Here is a 25,121-nt window from a genome sequence, read left to right as displayed (position 1 = left end):
CTAGCTACCTATCCAGCTGGTTAGCTACCTACTTCCGTAAAACTCGTTGGGGCTGTAAATTAAGGATTACTGAGGATGCTAATTAATGTCGAGGCGTAACACACACGGCGGGAAAATTGCGTTCGGGGATCACTCGTTTGTCGTTGTCGAAACCGAACGTCGTTCGCTCTGTGCCGCCCGTCCTCGCGAGATAATCGTCCAGCCCTCCACGGAGAGATTTGGTCCACGCTATTCCATATAATTCTCACCGTCGACAAATCGACGCTCGTACGTCTCGCGCCTCCCCGTTGTCGAAACCGATAAATTTGCGGCGATAGTTTCGGCGAGAGAGATGGACGAGAGTTGCGCGAAGTAATCGCGAATTTGCATGCGGGGCGTAACCTTGAACGCGATACGCCTAGATTTGGAAGAGGAAATGGCAAAGTAACGATTTACACGATCCCAAAGTGGAACGTGTTGAAAGGTGGAATTATTCATGCGATAAAGAGGATCGAACGCGAAATCGACAAATTTATTATTAATTTAAATCTTTACTTTATTAAGGGAAAGTATGTTTCATACATCTCAATTAACGTTAAGCTATTAATGGACTTAATTTGCAGAAGTTTAAAGTTGCGGTGCACAGAACAGGAGGATCAAATTACGTGGACGAACGTTGAAACGTGTAATGTCAGGCTACGGCTAAGTTACCTTACAGTGTAAACTTTACACAGTTCTATAGGTGCGGTTCATGACAAACCGTACGAAAAGCATTGTTAGCATGCAAGCCCGCGAAAATCGTAAACTTACTTAATATAGTAGTTTCACGCGGTCGCGCGAATAATTCGCCAATAGAGATAAATTTTATCCTCGCTACTCTGCGCTGACGAGATTAAAGAAAACCGCGTGATTCTTTGAAATCGACCAAATGGCGATGCACGCGCATCCGAGAAAGTCACAAGATTATTCATTATTCATATCGTGATCGTAAGTCCGTGGAAGCGTATTGAAACGACCGATTCGGCGTTTTATCGCGGAGATAACTTGAACCTATCGAACAACAATTGGAGAACAAGTCGTAGAATAGCCAACGTTACTATCCCTAGTTTATAAATGAATAAACAAATGTCTCGTATAACACGTACAATTTCTCACGATTAATTTTAAACAGATTTCACTTTAAGGGAATCTTAACTCGGGACTCGGTTACCAAAATACTTGACATCGAAACTTCAGGAGAGTTTTAAAGTAGCTGTAAATGACGACAGGCCGATCGATCGTTTTCATTATTAATCGTCGAGAAAACATTAACTGAAATAAATCCTAAAAAAGATTCGGATCGCCGATTGAGAAGTAGCAGGTAGCGAAGGAAGTAGATTCGCGCAATTACGAAGACTCGTTAGGGAACATTGGAAACGTCATCGTAAGCAGCAGCAGCCACAACGGGCAATCGAAATTGGCTCCGGCACTTCCGCGCACGTCTCTTCAACCCTTCGCTCTAAGGGGGTGGGCAGGACGGCGACTAAACGATATTCCTCTCACAATCCACGAAACGCAGGCCAAGTCCTCCCCGACTTCGCACCTATACACATGAATCCGTGCACTTGCTCGTGCCACCGAGGGTCGTACGTTTTCAGCGCGACTGGTACCTAAGCGCGCGTATACGTATATACGTATATATATATATACGTATATATGTATATATAGATATATTATATGTGTGTATGTGTATGTACAACACACATCGGATTCTCACAGAAGGTTCGTGTCGAATTTTAATGGAAGTGCTGCCACCTTCTAGTGACCTCTGGAGCCAGCCGTGTTGGAGGCATTCCTACGAAGAGGCTCGCGGAAGAAAAAAGAAACATCCGGGGGGTGGCGGAGGGGTGGAAATCACTCAGGCGTCGAGCCCCTATCGCCAATCTGATTAATGGATAGATTCATGAGCCTGGGTATTTATATGGATTTAAGCGCGCCTGTATGGCGGGCACGTAACTTTAGAGCCTCGCTAAATTGGCGAACGTACGCGACCCGAGAGTACGCGTGCATGTGTACGCGGATGCCTCGATGTAACGTGCAAATAATAACGTATTTCCCTAATGTTTTCTCTATGGACATAATTAATCGAAAAATTAAAACTGATATAAGCGATATTACGTTTATTTTAAAAATGTGAGAATTTTTTTAAAGCATTTAAATAATCTAAAATTCTGTTATTATATTATAATTCTGCGAATAAAATAAATAATTTCACGTTAGAATAATTACATGTGAAAACTAGCATACATTTTACGCTTGCTTAAGTTTTACTTGTCTCGTTATCTCGCCCATGCAAAAAAAAAACTCGGAAATATTTCTGCACGAAGTTATTTCACGTTGATCCCTCGGCGATGGGGGATTCGAAGTTTGAATTTCGATTACAGATTCGCTTCTGGTCCAGATAGCTTCCGATCGCACGCGGCTTCTGTCGCGTTAAGCTCGTAATTTATCCGCGGCCTGGTAATCGAGCGCGAATCTCGTGTCGCCGAAATGAAACAAGCCCACGCCCTCCCGGCTTTCCAACCTTCGCTTCGGCATAAGCTCGAGGTTATCCACGATTTATTTGCTTCCACGTGTATCATATCAGGTCGCCGATACTCCATTCGAATCTAATCTGCACTGTGCATTTTCGACACGAGCGACGCGACGTAGCTTTGTTATGTTTGTGGAACTTCGCTTTATTAGCCCTTTAAGCCCTGATGCGAACACCCGAATTTTTCGATCATTCAGCAAGTTGGTGAAAAACCACATTCGTCATAGATATTATCGGCGCGTTTTCGCCGAATTTATACAAACGGTAATACACAATATCTATATCAACGTAAAAACATGTTTATCTCACAAACGCAAGCAACTGCCACGTCCATGTCGCGCACCGTTAAACTTCGCGTACACGCTGCTGACGGTTCGGCTGTTGACAAAGTAAACACGCATTAAGCTACATGCATCATTCACGATTACACACGTTCTATCGTTCGCGGATCGCGTAAGCGGAAGTAGAACGCACGTGCAAGATGATTTCTAACTGTATCCGACATATGGTCAGAAATGATTACGATTGCGCTCCTTGGAGCCGATCCGCCAATTTTTGGGTCCGTGCCGAGTTCACCCGCGCCTTGCCGCGGCTCCGTGATATCCGACTCGACCGTCGAAACGGAGCGTTACATATAGCCCATTTTGTTTCGCTCTGATTTATGGGCAGCCACGATACAAAAACGCCGTGGATTTCGCAAACGGGGACTGACATTTCTACGGCAAAAACAACGGCACGCCGAAGTAAAGCAACGATATACACGGCGGAGCAATAATTCTCTATCATTCGTCATAATTTAGGCGGCAGGAAAAAAGACTCGTATAAAAATTGTATCAAGGGACGCTGTATAAATTAGTCGTACCTATATATGTAGGAAATATCTTTCCTTTACATATATACATTTAAAACTAATAACTTTTACATCCTGTAAAAGATATATCTTCAATTTTTTTGCAAACTGAAGCGTGTAATTACTTTAAAAATCACGATTCAAAGTTTAATCGCCGCGACATCAGGGAATTTTTTTGTGTTAGCAGCTCTTTTTATTATTTAAACTAGCGAAAATAGTTCTGTAGTAAACCGAGTTATTGCTACACGTGCGACCAACACGACAAACATTTAAGTAATGCAATTTGTCATTCCATATAGTCAAAAAATACCGTTACCGCCGAAATCTCTCGTTCTCACGCGACGATACTTCACCTCGAAAACGTGACGTGTAACGTTATTGAACATCCGAGCCGCGAATGCGAATAAATCTGCCAACAATCTGTCGTTGATGCCGCAAACTTTTATTGCACGTAAAAACGAATTGTTTAATCTATATAAAATTGTCGATCTCTGCAGCTTGACACGTTTTAATAATCTCTATTATTATTCACGTTTTAAATAAATAAGTGCTATAAAAAAATGTAGAAAAGGATAGACGTTCATAGAAAATTTATACAGTTTTTTGCATTTTGTAGATAGCATTAAATAATAGCTGCAAATTATCGCGCCATTTGTACGCCAAGCTAGGGCGCAAACAAATTAATAACGTGCGATTAGATTAATTGCGTATGCTAAGATATAATCGCGACAATTAGCTCTGTCATTTGTATCAGTAAGTAGGCTTCCCGACCTAACAATCTAGAATCTCCCCTTAAATGCGCTCTATAAACCGATCCGTCGCTTTCTCGTTCTCGCTCTCTCTCACTCTCTCGCTCTCTCTTTCTCTGAGGCCGTTTTCTTCGTGGCCTCACATACCGCACCTCTAAATAGCCCCAAAGTAACCGAAATAGTTTAGGGAGCATACATATTCATGCACACGCCGATCTTTTTGTTGCAAGACTATGTACCGTGCGCGGTGCAACGAGAATGCCACGACCGCAATTCTTCGCGTTGAACTTCATAGCATCCGCAGAAGATTTACACGAATGACGTAGAAACGCGAACGAAATAAATATGTTCCACATTGACACGTTTATTCTTTGAAAATCGAAATCGATTTTTCGTTAAATTGCTAATAAATCAATCTTCGTTTATCAGCAGCGATAACGGCCGTGGTGAGGGTATATTCAAATGTAGCACAGGAATAAATTCGAAATAAATTAGAATGTCACGAATACGATAACAATTCGCGTTCGCCGAGATGATATCGCGGCGTGGGCCATACCTACGAAGGGTTACAGTGATTTCACTACGTACGGTCTTAAAGGTTTACCTTAATACCGAAAGCGTACACGCAACCCTTTATCGACGGTCTGATTAATCGTTATACCATGCAAAGGAATGGAATTACGCATAACAATTACTGGCGTGCTCCTTTTTTGTCGTTTATTTATTCGTATCCTTTATTATTTTTCGACACGCCTCCTTTTCGCATTTAGCTCGGCTTCAAAAATAACTTTCGCGGCGAAATACTTCGGAGTATAGCGCGAGAGGAGCGATACGAGTTTAAATAGCTAACCCATGGTGAATTTGGGAACGCGCAGGAACGAGTAACTGGGTCTCTCCGATCGCATGTCGCTAAATTCTGGAAACGACACTTCAGCTTAGCGCGAACAATGCGCTCCACGCTCTAGCCTTATCCAACACTGATAACGCTAGCCATTAATGGACTTGGAACAGATAATAGAGACGTCGGACGTTCACGCTATCATATGGGACTGGTTAAGATTTTAATCATTCCTCCGTCTCCACTCTAATCTGTCAATATAATTAATCCACTCTCATTACCAATACTCATAAAATATTGATTAATTTGATAAAAAATGAATTAATTCAATAAATATACTAGTTCTAAATAAATTAAATAATATATTATGTAATTTTATAATCTTATCTTGTATTATATAGTATTGTATGTATAATAATCTATTTTTTTCGAGCTAATTCATTTTAATAGAATTATCATCTAATAATTTCAATAGTTCGTATAATCATGAAAAGTTTTCACCGATTATTATCGATCGTTGCAATTTCAATTCTGAAAATCTAATAAATCACCAATGATGATAATATATTCAATAATCGTCAGATTCCCCTTATATCGCGCATTTCATTCATCTTTCATAATATCTATTTCCAATGAAGATAAATGAAGAAAGAAACATTCAAGCATAAGGTTGAGACTCATAATTTCTTTAGAGATTACACTTTTTTCGCCCTCATCAATTCTCAATATTTATCTTCCCTCAGTATTTTTGAAACAGTGGTGATATGTGGTTCATATGTTAGCCCTCGGCGATTACAGATGGCAAGGGTATTTTTACACACTTTTTGACGGGTTGGCCGAAAAGGGTCGCGGAAGAATAACGCAAGAAGAGGAAGAGGAAGGGCCAGGATTACGAGGGGACAAAAGGACGGAGAAGAGAGGAGAAGTCGCGCTAACACGAGGCAAGCGCGGGGGCGATCAATTACGTAACCCAATAAAAGTGGGTCACGTGTCAAAGTGTGGAGCCATCCCCGAAGTGTCCAACTTTTTGGTAAAAGCTCGTAAATTACCAGTCAGCTAGCTAGCTAGCAAGCTAGCAAGCTAGCTGGCTCTGCTACCATCCCGCGTAGCTTTAAATAGAATGTCGGCAGCTCGGGGGCTCGTGTCCAACCACCCTCTCGCAATGCCCCGTTCATCGTTTCCTCTTTCAATCCTTGTCATCCCTCTTTATCTTCCTTCCTTCCCTCGATCTTTCCCCTCTCCGCGCGTCACGTAGGCAGTTCCTCATCCCGGCGTTTTTTTGTGAGGAGGGACCGAAGCCGGACACGTAAGTCGCTAGTCGTTAGTCGTCGGCGATAGCTCGCCATCAATGTGGTAGCGGGTGTGATAGTAGGAGAGAGAGAGAAACAGCTGGATAGAGAGGGTCGGTTTACGAGAGAGGACTGTAGAAGGAGGTGGAAAGCAAGAGAAGGGTGAAAGCAAAGGGAGAGACAAAGAAAGAGAGAGGGAGAGAGAGAGAGAGAGAGAAAGCGTCACGGCAGGAGAAGTAAGACAATCAATAAGATTGCCAGGTCCGAAGGAACTCAAGCCCGGATTCGCTGAATGAGTTCGGTACACTTCCTGTCAGGCCATGAGAAGGACTCGCGTTTCACGAGCCAAATTATCAGATTATATCCTTGCATGCGAGACGTCGGATTAAAGTCTTCCGCAAGACGTGGAGAGACCGGAAGTAGACAACGATGAAGGGCGCCGAGATTAAACGGGAAGCAAGCTTTTCTCACAGGGGAAAGGGCTCGCTCTTTTCTCAAGGGGGTCGATACCAGGTCTAGTCACCGGATAGGCAATCGGATAGGTCAGGATAGGAGCGGGATAGGCCAGAGGATGCCCGTGGACGTCAGGTCGCGTGGATAAGAGGGGCTGCCGGAGCGAGAGGGTGGCGATGAAAAGGGTGCACGAACGGGGGATGGAGAGTGGTGGAGGCCGCACAATCGCCGCTCTGGCGGATATTGCCGGAACTACGAATTACCCCGTGTCGCCGGGGGTACTTTCCTGCCGGGGTGCACTTCTTCGGAAACTCGAATAAAGCGTGACGATACGAGATATTCTGGGGATGAAATTTTGCGTCGATAAGGAAGAACTACCCCCGCTCGAGGTGGTCACAAGGGAGGAGCGGAGTACTTCAAAGGAGTACTTCGCCCTTACACTATGCGTTACTGTATTAAATTGTAATCTTGCTAATTTTTTTGTTTACTGTATCCATTGTTTCCAAGAAGATAAAAGAAAAAGATATTAAAATTATATTTAAATTTTAAAAAATAAGACATTTTATTTTATATAATTATAAAAATTGTTTATCTGATATTCTTTAATTAATTCACGATGCTAGAAATGATCGATCTTTCAGCTAAAAATATGAACTCAAAATAAAATGTATGAGAATAGTTGTTTTTTCAGAACTATTCAATTGCTATTTATTTCTATATCAAGTAATATAAATTTTGCATAAAAGAAAGATTAATCCTCACTTTAAACATCTTTAATAAAAAGTTTTGCCATTTTTGTGTAACACCGTAACTCTGTAATTTTTGCGGCAACAAAATGACTATTATTCATAAACGAGAAATATTTGCTGAAAATAATAGTATTAGTTTAAGGGCAGCTTTGTTATTTCTAAAATTCTAATAATTTTTTCGATTGCAAGAATGTTGATCATCATTTAGATGAACAATCCAGAAAAAAAGTGTTATGTGAACTACGAAGGGTTAAGGTCTGAGCACGATCGGAAAACCATAGATCCTAAGAGAAACTTTCTCGGCCTATGTGGCACTAACAATAAATAACAAGGTCGGCAATAAATAAGGAGCACGATAGAGAAGGTCTCGTGCGTCACAAAAGCACCGGGGTCACGATACAGAAAACGCCCAGCCAAGCACATTCATCAAACTTTTACGAGAATATTAGGAACATTAAAAAATAATTTGAATATTGATTTTCAACGAGAGAAAGAGATAAATCATATAAATAGCAATTATATTTGCGACTAGAATAATTTATATGTCTATTTTCAAATCTCTTTCTGAGCTCAATAAATTATAAAAGTTTTAATCGGTTAGAAAGAAAAAAAGTACCATTATGTCGAGAATATATATTTTTAATCTCATACGACAATCAAATTTTTATCGAATAAATATTTTTACAACGTCAAAACGTGATTTGTATCGGACATTGGAGTGAAACGTTCGCCCACATTTTCAATTAAAATTTCGATCAAACTTTGTATTAACTGCGTTAAACGTAAAGTTGCAATAAGAGTTCGATTTTCCTTTTTTTTCTCCTGCACAACCACGACTAACTGCTCAGGCTGGAGTTGTCGTCGAGTTTCGCCACGTCGTTAGAACTTGGCGCTCGTAAAAAACTATCATCTCGAAATTTATGCAATGACGTTTTAGTGCTAGTTCACGTCTTGTACTTTCCGCACATCACGGTAATACTTTCCGCGGGGCTTCCTTTTCCTTTCTCTCTCTCTCTCGCTCTCTCTCATTTCGCGGCACACATAACCCGGTCTTTCTATTTATATTCCGAATCGGATTCACGCACGAATACCCATTATGGAGAAACGTTGCTCGAAGAATAGAGGAACGCGGCTGTGTCTGCAGCCGCCCGGCGACTATGCATATGCCACGCGAATCGGAGTGCATATGGATCTTCGTGTTGTGCATACAGCCAATTCTGGAAATGAGCCGAAGCCTCTTTCCGCGGCAGAATATGCGAACGTGGGAGGGTACGCAAAGTCAGGTAAGGTTTTCGAAATGCAAATGCGGGAAACGTGACGAAATTGTACACGGGATAACTTGTTTTCCAGGAAAAGTGACGGCAACCCCTTAATGGAAATCCCACGTTGGGAAGTTTATGATTGTATACGTTACTCCCTGTATACTCCACTTCGTGGAGAAGCAACAGAAGTTTCGTCAATATGTAATATCCATCCAAGAAGGTAAAAGTTAAATGATAAAATTAGTAATTAAATTGTACGACAAAGTAAAATGCATTCTGCTGCGAAATTATTTAAAGTTTTTCGTGAAATTATATTGGAAAAAACTTGAAACTATTATAATATGCATTTTTAATATTATTTCATATAGAAGTTTCAGGCCATACTGTGCATTCGCCATTACCATTCCTTCCACGTACTTTTCGTAATGCAGATCGATAATTTCCACTTTAGACGAGATCGCGCGATTCTTTGAAAAACGACGATAAGTAGGACGATTTAGGGATGAGAGAAGCCTCGGATCTCCTTCATAGAACGGGTCTTCAGCGCATATCGATCATTTCTGTTTTCGCAGCTCTCAGATGGGAAAGGAGTAATCCCACTCGGCGATTGTGGATATTTGCTTCCAGCATTCGGTTTTCAACTACATTTTGTTTTTATTACCGAGCACGTCGGCGTATCGTGCAAAAAATATCGTATCGACGTGCGTATTATCGGGGATCAACGTGTAACAGTTGTATATGGACCACTATTTTCCGATGTACAACGACTAACTAAATTCATTTGCAACTGCATGAAACAATTCAGCGAGGTATAAAAAGTGTAGTGATTCAGTTATGTGGATAAATGATGTTACAGCATTGTGTCGCAACATTAATTGCACATACGAGTTTCGCACGCGCGCGCACATATTTGAGATATAAATCAATTTTCTATATTTCAAGTATCTAAAATACTGACAATCAAAAATATAAAAAAAAGCTCTAAAGAATCAATATCTCAATTCAAATATATTACTGAGAATATTAATATTTATTAAAATATCTAGAGATTTAATTTAATAAAAAAATCCACATTAACGAAAGGATTTTGAGATTTACAGAAAAACCGAAATATTTGATCTCACAATTCCGTTTATATCATCACCGTTTATATAATTTCTGTTTTATTCTCAAGTCTTTCTACAACCTCAATTTAATACGAATTTTCTTTATGGCTAGCCTCACTCTTATCGCGTTCAATTATCCGCACGTTAATAGCCCTAAGGAGTAGTTACTGCTTCTTAACCGATTCGCACAGGAAGGTACAAACTGTAAAAGTTGTAGGACCGATAGTTTATCGTTCTCTCATACAGTCACTCGTCGGTAATCGCGTGGTTTACGGGCCCCGAAGTCATTCCGTGCGAAACTCGAGTGCAGTTTGTGTGCAGTTTCCGTTTCCATCGTGATGAGTGGAAACTTTGGTCAGGCTTCTCTCCGTTCCGGTGCCACCGTTCTCGTGCGCGGTGATGTAACCGTTCGCTTTAAAACGCTGGGGGTTTGTTTTAAACTTCATTGCGATTTTCTTGCGAGTCTCAACGCGCGGGACTAATTCTTCGTCCGCTTCTCCGTTTAGCTCTCTTCGTGCGAGAGCGCCATAATTTTTCGACAACTACTTAAAAGCTCCCTTAGACAGGCGAGCCCGAAAACTTTTCCTAACGACACAACAATCACGAGAACTCCCACCGCGACATTGATGCTGATATGCAATAAGGATTCGTGCTTCCATTAGGCAATTGAAATGAGGAAGAGTTTTCTGATGTTTCTTTCATATAGATAATTTTACCTTCATATCAAATGACAGCTCATTTAACTCGTTTAATATGTCCTCCCAGTTTTGGGATATAAGCCGACGTCAATTGTTCTCGCATTCCGATATATTAATCTAGCCTCAACATTCGTCATATCGAGCATACGGGGACATATCGTACGTCTGAACCAGATGCACGGGTAAATAATTCACGAGGCGATCGCTCGAGTTGTCAAAGGTACAGGTGAGTAATGGCGGAAGTACTCACGGGAGATGGGATCCGCGCCATCGAGCTTCCTGTCGGAGGCGACGTTCTCATGAGCGGCTTCCTTGCTCGCCCTTGGACGACATCCAGCGGCAGGGTTCGTCTCGTTGCCGTTGACGACTCCGTCATGATTCTTATGCTCATTTCGTAGATGATCGTTTCTCTCATGCGGCTTGCAGGCACCGCCGCCAACTCCGACCTTCGATGACGGCTTGCAGCTGATGCCGCCCGGGTTCCCATTAATGTTCGCGTTAACGTTGATGTTGCTATTACCGTTGGTCGATGCATGATTGTCGGCCTAAATGGTACACAAAGCGATCGTAAATTGCGGTCTCTCGTCGGTATTTATAGACTATTTTAGTTATTTAGTTATTTTGCTGATCGAAAAGCAAAAGAAATGTTGATACAAAGATAACAATGCTTTGCCCAATAAATTTATTTAGAATAATTTAATATAAGTAACATTAGAAAGACTCGTGAGCATAAAAAGGTGAAAATAGAATGCCTCTTTCGAGAATTCGCTATAATTTTAATAAAAAGAAATTGAAAGTTATATTAAAAGTAGGTGAAAGAAGCGCACTGAAATTTTAAACGTTGATCAATCTTATAATTATAAAAAAAAACAATGCATTATTGATAAGAAAAATAAGCAATAACGTAGAAATTGCGTGAAATCGCGACACTGAGAAATGGCGAAACGTCCTTCGAGGAGCGATCTATCCTCTTTAACCCTTTACATCGGAACGAGGCAAGGCTCGTGGTACCACCTGCCACCCATTCCCAGCTATAATTGAAGTTGTCTCGTTTCGTATTGTAAAGCTATATAGGCGGCAGAGTTTTTTTTCTCTCTCTCTCTCTCTCGCTGTACTGGTTGGAAAGGCAAGTCTTTTATTCTGTAAGTACTTCGTTGCGAGACTAGCTCAGATCTTTCCCGAAGACATCTGTCGTAAGCCGACAGAGGAAGAGAGACAAGACAACCTGTCTCGCACTTTCTTCCCCCGCATTCAGCGATCATTTGACCTTTTACCGCCGACACGTTTTTAGCGGAAACTTTCCTAATACGACTTTCACGTTTCACGTGGTAGTTAAATCGAGGTAACATCAGCAGACAATTTACCAGATAACAGTTTACGAATGAGAATTAATTAACCGATTTACAGTCCCGTATTGGATATCCACGTTGCACCTTGGAAATAGCGCCGTCTCGTATTTGATATATGTATAAAGTTCAAAATATTATTCTCTCCGAGAAACGCGGTCGCGAAGTGTTCATTATAAGTAATAATCTGTAGAATAAAAATTTCTAGGTGCAGGTTTCAGGTGCTCGACTGCGAGCTCCATTCAAAGATCGGATTAATCTTTGTAACTCTACGCCACGATTTGTTTTCCCGCAAGCGTTAACTCGCGAAAGTAAAACGCTAACAACGATAACGGATTCAATTTTGAGCTTAGTTAGCAACCAGAATCTGTGTTATAACAGACTCGTAAAGTAAACATGGACAGAGGTCCCTGAACAAGCTAAACCCGCCCCTACAACGGTTCTACAACTCGCGGTTCGTCGGTTAAGCACGTGTAAAGGTCAAGCGTCGTTCTCACCGAGCTGGTCATGCAGGTGGACGATGTAGACGAGCGCACCACGACTATCCTGTTTTGGTTGTGGTCGTTGGAGGCGATCGTGGAGACGGCGGCGTGATTGACCAAGGCGTGGGTGTCGTTGGTGCCCGTTGGGCTGGAATTGACATTCCCGGTGGTGGCGACGCCGCCGCCACTCAGGGAGGTCTGTCTGATCACCAGGACGCTGCCCGCTGGCTCCAGCACGACTACCTGCCTCATCCTCGTCGCGCGATTCCCCGCTGGTCTATCCTCGCCGTATGCGAGAGAGCGCGCTCCCTTCTCGTCTGCTGCCCGTCGACGATGACGACGACGACGACGTTAAGCGTGTCGTTCTCCAGCACGACACGTTCTCCGGCTCTTAAAGCTCCCACTCGTCCGCTGCCGCCTGCTCCTCCTGCGCGCACAAACACATCTAAGCTGATATTAAAGCTGTCGTTTTAGGGGATGATCCTACCCGCCCGTGCCCACAACCGCCGCCACCCCGGCGCGGATCCTACACGCCCGCCTTCGTTCGTAACTGTGCGAGCCCGACCATACCGGCGTGGCTTCTTCCGGAAGGCGAATCGATGGGATTATTTCTCGCCGACACGCCGGCAACGAGCGGCCCGACGACTCTCCGCCTCTATCTTTCAATAAGGCAACTCTCGCGACACACCACCTCGATGTCGAAGTAGCGAACGTGTGCGCGGTTTAAACTAAAAGGTTGGTTCCAGAAGCTGCTGGCTTTTAGATAATGGCCCGTTGCACATTCAATGCTCTAATGTGCCCCGCTTTTTCACCGAGCGTTCATACTTGTAGTGGAAGATCGATCGAGCTTGTCTAAGAAATTTAATTGAGAGACTCATCATCGTTGGGCGACTTCGTTAAGGAAGAAAGATTAATTCGTGTTAAATCGCCGCGTAAAAAAGGAAAAAAATTCTTTAAACAAAATTGATGATTCGCAATTCATATAATTTTTGGCTTCTGCATATAAAAGAATACCGTCACACTGACATATATTTGCTACAGTAATGAACCGGCACTTCGTGTCTTTCGAAAACATAAAAAACTATTGACAGCGAAAATCTAAAATATTTTTCGATACATTTATATAATGGAATATATAAAACATATCTTATAGTGACCTCGGTTTATATTGCAATCTAAAGATCTGGTCACCCTGGTTTAAAGTCCAACGCGATTTTCACATTTCCTTGGTTCGCCCGAGTAAAGGAATTTGTTTTCGAGATCTCCGAGCTTGTAGCAACAGGAGATCTTGAAGGAATTGCGGCTTAAAATTGGATGGGTTTTGTTCAGAACCATTTGTGCCGTGATACTCTGTGATACGCCGTGAAATAAAGAGAAAGAGTAAAATTTGTGAAGTCAAAAACCACTAAAGAGACAAAATGTTTGATATATCTATGTATATATTTATATATAAAGTTTATTCTTATAGTTTCTTGAATTCAGGAAAAAATGTGCTATTAATTTATAATTTAATTCATTTGTATATATTTATAATTTATAATTTATAAATTATAAATTTAATTATAATTATTTTAACATATCCCTAACATATTTGACAAATAATAATAAATTTTAAAGTTATGATATTGTAAAGAATTAATGTATTAGGAACATTCAAATACAATATTTCACATAATTCTGTCTTGTCTGCATAAAATAAAAAACAAATATCATTTAAACACTTGAAACTGCTCCAAGTTATTATTAAATTAGTAATCTGATCAAAGAGATAGAAATCTGTCGCATATTCAAAATGCATGTAAGATATACTAATAAATTTTAAAGTTATGATATTATAAAGAATTAATGTATTAGGAACATTCAAATGCAATGTGCGTTTTCACATGATTCTGTCTTGTCTGCATAAAACAAGAAACAAATATCATTTAAGCACTTGAAATTGTTCCAAGTTATTAGTGTATTATAGTAATCTCAATAAAAGAGATAAGAGTTCTTTTGTATATTCAAAATGTGTGTGAGATATAATTTGCATTTTTTGTGATTAATCTTTGTGAAGAGAAATTTTTGATTCATTAGTCCAAGATAAAAAATAAGAAAAAAAATTATCCAAGAATCATCTGGCAAATTTCCACAGATTTATTTGAGCACACGAGAGTTTCCACGTGAAACAGCAAGATTGTTCATCTTCGTGGATTCCACGGGATTAGACTGGCATGCATAGTCATAAACGTATTTCTTGGCCGTCACTGTCATGGATCTGCTCGGCAAACAGAAGCCCATCATTGCCAATTTTCGCGTATACAACAATTCTTGCGACTTAGAAAAAAATGCTGACAATGTGTCTAGCGTGCAGAGACAACAGAAATAAATAGATTTTTACATATTTCGTATGCCGTTTGAATTTTACATCATAGAAATTGTGAATTATTAGCATAATATAAACAATTTTTATTTGATCAGGTCAGAAATTAATAATAATAAACATTCCTGCGCTATTAACTTCCGACGAAGGTAAGAATTACTGAAATACTTAATTAAAAATTATCGGTGATAAGGAAGCGCGTGATGAAGAGAGATAAATTGGACGTCATTGGTTTTATATTTCAAACTCTTTCAAAAATAGTGCGACACCCCGATACTGAATATAATCCGTCAAAGCGTTCCGATCACGATGACGCGCAACTCGTCACGTAAGTACGATCCGTGATAAATGCACGCCGTGTATTTTAGTAAGAATTAATGTCATTCGCTTGGCGTGCCTTCAATAGGCATAAAATATACAGGGTGAATGTTAAAGGCGAGTAAATATCGCGGTCATTCATGTATGGAGCCGTATCGAGCGCGCGCGTAGCGCGGATATCTGCCGGTACAACGGCACGTGCAGTAATAATAGAACCGTCGCGTCGCCGGTGCATTCACACGCGGAGGATGTCCGCCCCTTACTATCCTATAGCACGTTTGAGCGCTCAACTCACCTAAACTCACGTATCTGTTCCGATTGTCGAAAGATTAGATCTCGAGTTTTAATCGGTCGATCTGTCGCACCCGCGAACGAAATCTAGTTAACGCCGATCTCGAATCGCGCCAGTCATTTGCATGACGATCGAGCGAGGATTGTACTGGAGTTAACTGGAGGATTCGCTGGATACAGTGCTCGAAAAAGGTGCCGTGAAAATACGTTCAAAACTTCGTTGAAAATTTGAGCCGCTTGGCGTTTTACAAAGGCTCTATAGCTTCTGTGCTTTTCAGCACAGAACAAAGTTAACAAAAGCGTTACATTTGCATAACGTTCTTGATTTTATTTTTTATGGACCTTTAGCAAGGTTGTATAATAAAATGATCAAAGTGATGATAAAACACAATTCTCTCGTGTAATTGTTAAATGATGTTTACGTGACTTTTTTTAGATTTATTAAACGAGAAATCACATGTTTTAATATTTAAATGGTCCGAATCGCTACTACATAAATGAGTGTGAAATCAAGAAGTTTTCTTTCGTAGACCGGACGATTCATTCTCTCGTATGTGCAAAATTAAATGCATCTGTTAATACACACTGTGGATTACACTTGTCACTCGTAATCCTTAGCCGCGCCGTGTACGTCACGTGTAATCCCGGGACTTATGACTTGCAGACCATGCTTTCAAATTAACGCTAAAGATAATTAAAGCATTGCATTTAAAAAAATGACAGCGTATAAAAACGGTGTATGAAAAAGAAGACTCTCCACGTTAAGAAAGAGCGTCGCATATATACTCGTATATGTTGCATGAAAAGCAGACTCGCGCGCGCTCCCTGACTTGATTAAATTCATCTGTATCACAAAAGCTTCGCAGAAATAATTTTCCCTTCGCTAATGCTGCCTCGCGCGGAATAAAATCTAACATGTCGAAAATGACGTGAATGAAAAAGAGCACCAGGCAATGAATAAAATCTAACGATGTCAATAAAGAGGCGTGTAAACGAAGAGGATACTAAATCCGATATATTTTTTCTCATCGCGCTTTCGGAACGGATGTAGAATTCTTTAGACCGCCGTGCACCGTCAGCTTCGTCAGCCGATATCGTTAACCGGAAAATCGCATGACTACGCGTTTAGAACGATCGATCTCCAGGCACTCATATGTTGCGCACGTCCTCCAAAAGCGAAACTGCCTCGCTACAGGGATCGTCGTAGTTTGACGTTTATGAGGCACGATATTAAAGAACGCGTGCGAGTAGCGAGCTGAAGATAAAAAAATAAAACTGAAGAGATCGATTAGAAAACTTTCGATCGAATTGCGAGCATTACTCCACGGCGAATTTTCTTTCATTAATCACCTAGAGAATTTCATTCGCGTACGATAAATCATTCCCTGCCAATCTATTAAGAAATTGCACCTCTTTCATAACTTGTATATTATATAAATTTTTTTCTAATGGTAAACTATATTACTTGTATCCTCTTTCATTGTTTTATATAATAGTTATTAAATATGTATGTATTAGGAAAAAATTCTATTTTATCTCTTATTCACTTTGAAAGACCAATTTTGCTCGAGAATGAATGTCGGTTTCCAAACAGTTAGTTGGAAGTCTGAGATATTCTAAAGTGATGTTTCTCTATGCGCGTTCCTAGTTATGCTATAGTTGTTCCTATCGTCTTCGAACGTGCCATTAGAATCCCAGGCGGCAGGAAACGCGTGGCGCGTCACTCTTGATAACAGCTGATTACGATAAACTCATCGAGATAACGAGTCCAGTTTGACGGAACACAATAACACGTTGATATTACATCGATATTGTATCGCGTGTGCCATTGAACTTTTTCTTTTGTTTGAAAGTAAGCTGAATTCGATTGTATAAATTCAAGACTCGTTATTCTCTTTCCACGAGAATTAGAGAGACTCGTAACATGAAGCTAAAATGTGTTAAATAAATTTCTCATTTCACAGCCATCCTTCGCATCGATCCGAGAGTCTTCGCGCAGCAAGAAGACTCGAGAGAAAAGAGTTCTTGCTTCAATAAGTCAAGGCAAGAAGACCAAGGGATTAACCTTGTGTTCTGAAAATATTATCCTTCACGAGGGGTCTTTCAGCCCTTAAGGGACGTATATATACGACGCGGCTGCTGTTAGAGAAGATTACGTCGCGTCGGCGTTAACATCCATGAACATTTGCATTATGAAAGGCGAGAACGGAGATTTCTTAGATTATAGAAATTAATCATTGCCAAATTTCTCAGCACGGTAAATTGGCGGAGAGGCAAAAAGGGAATAAAGGCATAAAACTAAGCCCAGATTGCTATGGAAACGCGAGGACGATCTCCACACGTTTATTTGCGAGCGAGATATTTAAAGCCCGAATAACTTTTAAGCTTTTCCTAGCATAATTAAATATGCGGTTAATGAGAAATGCACATCCTGTGTTCCCATCTGTACACATATAAACCTTACGCAATATGTAATGTTAAAAAGTAAATATATATAGATATTTCCAAAAAGGAAAATTATTCTGCGAAGCATCGTGAAGTTGATCAATACAATAAAAACGCTTATTTCTCTTGTAGCTCCTGCCTCGAAAACTAAAAACTAAATTTATTACACGGGCGATAAAAGATATCGAATTTACACGCGACGCTCTTTTAAAAGCGCGAGCATGGCTCCCACTTTTTCCGACGTTATCTTTCAAAAATATTACTCGTCCTTGAAAGATAAAACCCCCCATTTATCGCAATAACGAAAAATTCGCGAAACATAGCCATTGTATTTTGCAGGTCGACGCAATAACAATTCGCGCGTAACATCAACGATATTTTCGATTCGCACAATTTTAACCGGAGAGCGCGAGCGCGATTAAAATCAATCTACGCGAACTAATCTTTAAATAGAAGCTTGTTTAATACGCTTGTAAAGGCTGAGCGCACTTTTATAGTTATCCATTTAGAAGCTTTTAACGCTTTTTAATTCCCGTCCGATATTCAGAAATGTGTTTCGAAGCGGCGCGGGCGTCAGAGCTGGAAAAACGGCGTTCCCGATTAACAAAGCTTGATTGTCCTGCCGGATCGATGAAAGTTGTATAGGAATGTAGCACGCGGCAAAGTGATCTTCGCGTTTGGCGATCCCAACGATGTTCCCGCCAAAAGTTGACGCCGTCGACGCGGAGGAACGTGCCCGTCGCGATAACGAGTCCAGTTTACAACCTGATAAAACCTCCAGCGCGAATCCGCCCGCGACGGACCGTATGGTCGCCCCGCACGCCGCACGTGCCCGCGGACAAAGAGAGATTCCTCCCTCGCGCGCGGGTGGCGGCGGCGGCGGGCCCGCGGGTTTACAGTACGCGCTAAAAATAGCGGCGACCATAAAGCCGCCACGCGGACGGGCGGACGGGCGAAGCCGCGACGGCGACGTCGCGACGTCGCGGCGACACGCACACGCTCGTCGTTCCCCCGTTGCCTAGCTCGTAGGCGCGCACCCCCGTTCTCCCAGCGCTCTGTATTTACCCGGGGGGATGGAGACGCTCTAAATTATATGATAAAGAGAGAAGAGTGACGGGATACTCACGGGGGGGTCCGTGCTCCGAATGAGAACAGAAGGCCCGTCGCCGACGAAGGTAATCATTTCGGCACGTCGCGGCTCCCGGTGCACGGCGTCGCGTCGATACGCGTCTCTCCCGGGCGTCTCTCTCTCTCTCTCTCTCTCTCTCTCTTTCTCTCTTTCTCTCGCTGTCAGCAGCTCGTTCACCAGCGGCGGCGACGGCACCTTCCTCCGCGCGACGGTACCGCGACGCTCATGATCGACGATGACGACGGTCTAGTCCGATTGCGCTTTCCCGTGCACGTCGGAGACCGTCCGTCGGCTCGGCGTGCGTGCGTGCGTGCGTGCGTGCGTACGTGCGTTGCGCGACACTCTCACGCAGGGAATCGCGCGATCACGCGTGCCCGCGGCGGCCGCGGTCGATCCTCGGAATCCATGACAGGTATACGTGCGACACGTATACGTTGTACGCGCACGGAACGGAGCGGAGGCGCGAGGCGAGCGTGGACCGCATGCGCCGCTCTGTGCGAGAGGCGAGAGTCGCGTCGTCGCGTCGCGTCGCGCTCTGTGTGCCGCCAGGACGGACGTAGACGAGAAAACTCGCGGAAATTCAAAGCGTTTCCCGCCGCCGCGCGCGCGAACTTTCCGCGGAACCGCAGGCGCCGACGTTGGAACGCGAAACATCGGCTTCTCGACGATCTCTCGGCGACGAGGAGTCACGTGGACGCACCAAGTGTCGCTTAGGACGGCCACGAGTCGTACCGAATCAAAAATATCGCGCTGCTTAGTGAAGACCGTAATTATTTGAATCGAGGGCTCGCGTTCCTGTTACTGCACTGCTGAACTAGTAACCAGTGCACCCTGGTGCAGTAAGTTAGAGTGAAACAAAATCTACTTGTCCCATTCTAACTTACTGCACCAGGGTGCACTAGTTCAGCAGTGCAGCAACAGAAAACAGACCTCAAATCGCGGGAAATCGACGGAAACGGAAGAGAGCGCGCGCTAATGAAACCGTTGCTACTCGATCATTATTGATCTATCGTTCTGCGATTCGAAGAATTTTCTATTAAATTTTTAAAAATCAGTGTTTTTAAACGTGTCGTAGTTTCAAATATCCGACAGGCTGCTCTTGCGAGAAATCGCATATCGATATATTCGATATGTTGACAAGAGCGAGTGGAGTGAAACTTTCGAACGTTTTCGAGTATTTTCTGCAACTCTTTTTCGTATTTTTTTTTTTTAATATAAATAATGCTGTATCTCGTCAATTATCTTGAGAATACTTTTTTGCGAATCTGAAGTCGTCGTAAATAATCATTGTACCAAAGGTGAACGGTTTACGTTTCGTTTATTATCTTAAATATCACGTTCTTATCCTAAAATGGCACTTACCTTTTAGTCTATAGTCTTCGATTCATTAATTTAAACTGTAATTTCAAATTACATCAAATTTCATTGACTTTCATTGAATTTTGTCGCGCGAGGATGATAATTTGAAGAAGAGCGGGATAATTAAGTTTAACGCACGCTAATTTATTTTACACATATATTTCATTACGCATTCGAGCGTTCTTTTAGAGAGACCAAATCAATCACGCTCGTACAATCGATCAATGCTTCTTTCTACTCTTATTCTCATGCACGGATAACAGGTTAATAGCATTCTACATTTCATTGAGCGCATCGCAAGCTCGCACCGAATGATCCGTAGCACACGGATTTGCTCAGTTCCGTTCAAACTCCGGTGTGTACCAAAGAGGCCATAACTCCATATATCATTACGCAAGAAATGAGTAATTAAAATTCGCGTACATATATATTAATACATATATAATACAGAAATTCATGATGTGCTCCGGAAAAAAACATTACGTATAGTAATCCTACAAATATATTTATATTTCTTGAATATAGATCATCCTAATGGCTGCATTAATTCCAGAGGCGAATCGAGACGTTTTAATTACTTAGCTTGGAATTATGTAATACTAAAAACTTGTATTGATCATTTCGGCAGGAACGAAGCAAAAGAAAATAAAAATCTCGTTAAATGAGTCGAGTAAATGTATATAAACAATCCATGATCATAGCTATCATATCACCATAATTATCATAATTTTCGGTAACAAATTTTCAACATTAACAAAATCTGATTATACCTCATACCATCCACTTTGCATGGTGCGATATCGCGAGAATCGAAGAAATGGACGACGTGAAAAATTGGCACAAAAGAAATAATCTGCCTGATACTAATTATGATATTCGCTTAACATAAGTTGGAACCTATTTTTACTTTTTGCGTTTGGAAAGTTTTCTCCCAACGTAATAATATCGTATCTTCTCCTAACAAATAAAAACGAAAACGTCACTCGTGCTAGTACACTATATAATATACAAAAAAAATGTCCTGCAATTATACAGAAATTTTGTGCTGACAATGGAATTCTTCTTTCGATACATTATCCATCGCTACGTACCGTACACGATTCGGAATTAACCATCCGACAACAATTTCAGATCGTTGCTTCGAATATGCGCTACAATGAAATAATAACGAGAAACAGCCAATATCGATACTCGTAGTCGTGGCTTTCGCATTGAGATTACTTCTTTAACAATTATTTACGCCTCCACATCGAGACTCGGAATCATTAACACCGCGTCTCGTACAGGCCGCTGCGGCCTATGTAACGAACCCATTTTATCACGTCGTGATCGGAGTAATTCAATTTGGACTCGAAAACTTTCAAGTAGCGCACTTTGAAGCCGGACGGCGCAAACGGCACTTCGAAATTCATCGATATCGGCGGCCTCGTCCATTTCTTCTTCGTGTCCGTCTCCAGCAGATCGATCTCGGCGGACAGCTGCGTCTCCTTCATGCCGGCCATGCGCTTGATCTTCCATACGATCGCGTTCTCCGATGCTTTGTACTTCGCCTTACCCTTCAAACATATCAGCTGCACGCCGGCGGTATTTAACGGCGTCGGTACGCGCACCTCTATCTTCTGCCCCAGCAACGAGGGCTTGAAGTTTGATTTCAGGACCGCCTTAACTTCCATTTTCGTTCGGCCCACCTCGCGTACTAACGGTATCACGCGGAAGGGCAATGATATATCCTTCGTGGTACGGTATCTGTAATGGGTGTGTAAATAAGAATGATTTTTTTATACCTTGGATTAGAACCGATTATTCTCACGATTGTCTCACCTCATCAGCTCAAATTCACCATCCGGCGGTATAAAACTAATGGAATGTTCGGTCTCGAATTTGCTAAGCTTAACGCACTGATGGAATTGGCAGTCATCGATAACGACAACCGGCTTGCCGGATCTAGCGCCTGTGGGATCATCTCCACCGCCTCCCAATCCACCACCTCCTTTCATGCCCTTAGCCTCCATAACGATCTTGTCGTTGATCCCAAACTTACATTCCGGCATTCCGGATAAATAGGATTTCATTACCACCTGCAAAATATCTTTTTATTAGAAATCTGTGAAAGCCCTAAATAAGTATTTTATCTTCCTTAGAAGATTTACCTTTCCAGCAACATGAGCGCTGAGAACCTGACCCTGAGGGCTCATTAATAGATTCACGTATTCAAGTACGTCCAGGAAAAGTTCGTTACGCCTGTACTTGATACCCTCTCGTCTCCATCCGATCTGACCGGTGACTTGCGATGTTATTTGAGCTTGTTCTTCCTTGGTGGCTGATTTCACGCCTTGCTGAGTGATAAATGTCTTTAGCACTCCCGTATCACAGTTCTGTGGATATCCAAAGTCAAGTATCTCTGTAAAAAAAAACATAACTAATGAAGTTCCGAGGAAAAAGCCATTTATAGATTATTAAAATATTAATCAAACTTTAATACTGACCGTCGAGCAGCTCGTAAATAAGCACGAAATTGTTCTTAATGTTCTCTTCTGAAATCTTGCCGAAATACGACTGCATAACATCTATGATCTTCAGCAGCAGCTCGAATACCATAGCCGCGTTAACATTTTGCTTGGTGACGGCGGCTAACCAGATGTTAGCGCGCTTTATATGGAAAAACGACGTTCTGGCAATGTTGGTTACAGGCGAGCGTACTTGCTGCCGCGCATGGATGACATTGACACGAAATGCATCCACTGCGTTACGGCCAATATCATCCCGATACACTCGGGAGATGAGCACCTCTCCCTTGTGGTTGTAAACAAATAGACCCCCTATCATCTTGACAGAGGGCAAAGTTAGCTTTTCGAGTTGAGATCAATCTGCAACAAAAATCCCCGCGATTAATATATCAAAGCTCTCTATACCTTTAAAGTACACACATTGCGACACAGACCAACAAAATTTATATAATTTTAAATTCAGTTTTCCAGAAATAAGTCAATGAAAACATAACGCTTCGATGAGTCAATAATATTCCAAATTTCTGCTGGAAAAACATGGTAAAATCAATAAAACGTTCCAAAACATATGTTCTAAAAATAGCTCGGCACTCCGACTACGTATTAATTAAAATGATAAACAATAATCTGGCGTTCCTCTACTGATAAGAAACGTCTCCGACGCTCGGCGAGTGATCCTTAATTAGATGGATACAGCCTGGAAAACATATTCGCAACGTGTGCGATTCGAAGGCGAAGGAGCACACGCACCGAGGAAAGGATTCGTCGGAGTGCTCCGGAAACGACAGACGAAACGCCCCGTTTGTTAAGTGACACTTGGAGCCGTTCGTCCGTCCGTCCGATATGTCTTGCGAACGGTTAGTATTATCGATCGTACGTGGACCCCACGGTGGACCCCCTTCGTAACCCTTCGCGTCCAAGTAGCCGTCACGGCCCTTAGGTCATCGGGGCACGCGGGATCGAGTTTCACTTACGCATGACTCCCCCGAAGGGTGGCTCGCCGAGATCTCGCTCAATCTCGCTGTCCTGCCTCGACTCCGTCTGCCCGTTAAACGTGGCGCGATACCCTCGGCGCTCTCGGTCGCGGGCCGACGGACGGCTGACGGAACTGATGATGGAAGCAACACCCACTTTCCGATATCGCCGACCCGAGAAACGCCACGGGCGACGTGGACAAGACAGATGGACACCATGGCTGGCAGAACGCAGAAGTCGCAGAACCTGCAGAAGAAATAATGGACGCGTTCAGCAGGGCTGCGTTCGAGAACGAGAACCACGCTCTTCGGAAAAATTCACACCTTGGCAGAATAGCAGAAAGCAGGAAAGCAGAAGCCAATCAGAACTCGCGCTGGTAAGCAGAAGGGAGCCGGAGCCGGAGCGTCCCGTTTGACCACAGCCACTCACAGCCCCCGATGCCTGGAGTTTTCCCCTGAACCAACCAATCAGATATTTTTATTTTAAATCAATTGACGACGTGGTCAATTGAGTCCCGCTCATGTACTGTGCATGCATACTGTAGGACGAGGACAGCCACATAATGTTCTCTCTCTTTTTCTTGCGTTAAGGCTCAGTCACAATGAGAGGAATAAGGAATAAGATAAAGGAATAAGGAATAAGGCATGTTGCATCTCACTTTAATGTCATACGTGTACTGAAGTGAGGTGCGACATTCCCTTATTCCTTATTCCTTTATCTTATTCCTTATTTTTGTCATTGTGTCTGAGCCCTTATAATGCGGAAGGTATTGTTTATTGTATAGTCTATGAACGATGATAATGGATGGACAGATCACGAATTCGCGAGTTGGACGGCGAACGTGGGTACCGTAAAAGTGCCACCTAGAATCATGCTCGTCTTCACAAATCGTACCCTGCTGCCTGCAGCCGATAAAACGCGCATTTATTAATGCGATTATTAATATTTTATTTCTTCTTCTGACGACGCATTTTATTAGTACTATTTTATTTGCACGTGTGCAAGAAGAAATGTATATACGTTTATTGAACAGATTGTTAATTTCAAAATTAATAAAGAAATTATATTTGATATAAAACTTACGATTATCTTAGTGGGTTTAAAAATGTTTAATTTATCATATTTCTTCTATTTGCGCAATTTTTTGATAAAAATCACGAGATATGTTGCGAATATTGGCTTCGCTTCTGCTTCGAACTTGACACATTTGCAATAATCTCCATCATAATTACTTCGATTGTAAGATTAGCCAGCGTTTCGTTATTCTTCGGTACGCTCTGTATTTCTCCGCCTATAATAAAAAGCTAATTATTATGATTGTATATTATATTTTTCAAGTTCTTTCATATCAAGACCGAGCAT

At 42.0% G+C, this 25,121-nt stretch overlaps 2 protein-coding genes and 1 long non-coding RNA gene across 7 annotated transcripts in view; 1 reads left to right on the top strand and 2 right to left on the bottom strand.

The window, feature by feature from the left end:
* Camta (Calmodulin-binding transcription activator) overlaps positions 1–19,416 on the bottom strand; it is a 48,907-nt gene extending 29,491 nt beyond the window's left edge. The window contains exons 1-3 of one of the 4 annotated variants that reach the window (XM_071699431.1): positions 18,916–19,416; positions 12,389–12,800; positions 10,796–11,090 (exon numbers count right to left, since the gene is read on the bottom strand). In XM_071699431.1, coding sequence (XP_071555532.1) covers positions 10,796–11,090; positions 12,389–12,625 — 532 coding nt within the window. In that variant the 5' untranslated portion in view covers positions 12,626–12,800; positions 18,916–19,416. Of the gene's footprint in view, positions 1–10,795; positions 11,091–12,388; positions 12,819–18,915 lie in introns of all 4 variants that reach the window. The other 3 variants (XM_071699429.1, XM_071699428.1, XM_071699430.1) reach the window with 3 other exon arrangements.
* On the top strand, positions 12,825–14,756 carry LOC139768839 (uncharacterized). The gene is made up of 2 exons (XR_011717438.1): positions 12,825–13,108; positions 14,508–14,756. It is a non-coding gene; the product is annotated as an uncharacterized lncRNA (long non-coding RNA).
* Positions 19,417–20,420: 1,004 nt separating the features above from the next.
* Ap-2mu (adaptor protein complex 2, mu subunit) lies at positions 20,421–23,935 on the bottom strand. Of its 2 annotated transcripts, none has more exons than XM_071699421.1 (5): positions 23,759–23,935; positions 22,764–23,144; positions 22,428–22,678; positions 22,099–22,355; positions 20,421–22,023 (listed from the first exon to the last, which is right to left on the bottom strand). In XM_071699421.1, the coding sequence occupies exons 2-5, from the start codon at positions 23,101–23,103 to the stop codon at positions 21,543–21,545; spliced, it is 1,329 nt and encodes a 442-aa protein (XP_071555522.1). In that variant the 5' UTR covers positions 23,104–23,144; positions 23,759–23,935; the 3' UTR covers positions 20,421–21,542. The 2 variants fall into 2 exon arrangements, with proteins under 2 accessions (XP_071555522.1, XP_071555523.1); XM_071699422.1 differs by lacking the exon at positions 23,759–23,935 and adding an exon at positions 23,535–23,735.
* Between the last annotated feature and the right edge of the window lie 1,186 nt (positions 23,936–25,121).

This window comes from Temnothorax nylanderi, unplaced genomic scaffold (assembly GCF_030848795.1).
Source record: "Temnothorax nylanderi isolate EJ_2023f unplaced genomic scaffold, tnyl_v1.0 TNYL_tig0018_pilon, whole genome shotgun sequence".
In the NCBI taxonomy this organism is placed as follows: domain Eukaryota; kingdom Metazoa; phylum Arthropoda; class Insecta; order Hymenoptera; family Formicidae; genus Temnothorax; species Temnothorax nylanderi.
This window is presented reverse-complemented; position numbering and strand designations above follow the sequence as displayed.

Bases quoted from the DNA above. Each gene is read 5' to 3' on its own strand.
- Ap-2mu (XM_071699421.1), bottom strand. From the start codon at position 23,103: ATGATAGGGGGTCTATTTGTTTACAACCACAAGGGAGAGGTGCTCATC. The intron at 22,679-22,763 runs GTCAGTATTAAA...TTTTTTTTACAG, and splicing joins TATTTACGAGCTGCTCGACG to AGATACTTGACTTTGGATAT. The intron at 22,356-22,427 runs GTAAATCTTCTA...GATATTTTGCAG, and splicing joins GCGCTCATGTTGCTGGAAAG to GTGGTAATGAAATCCTATTT.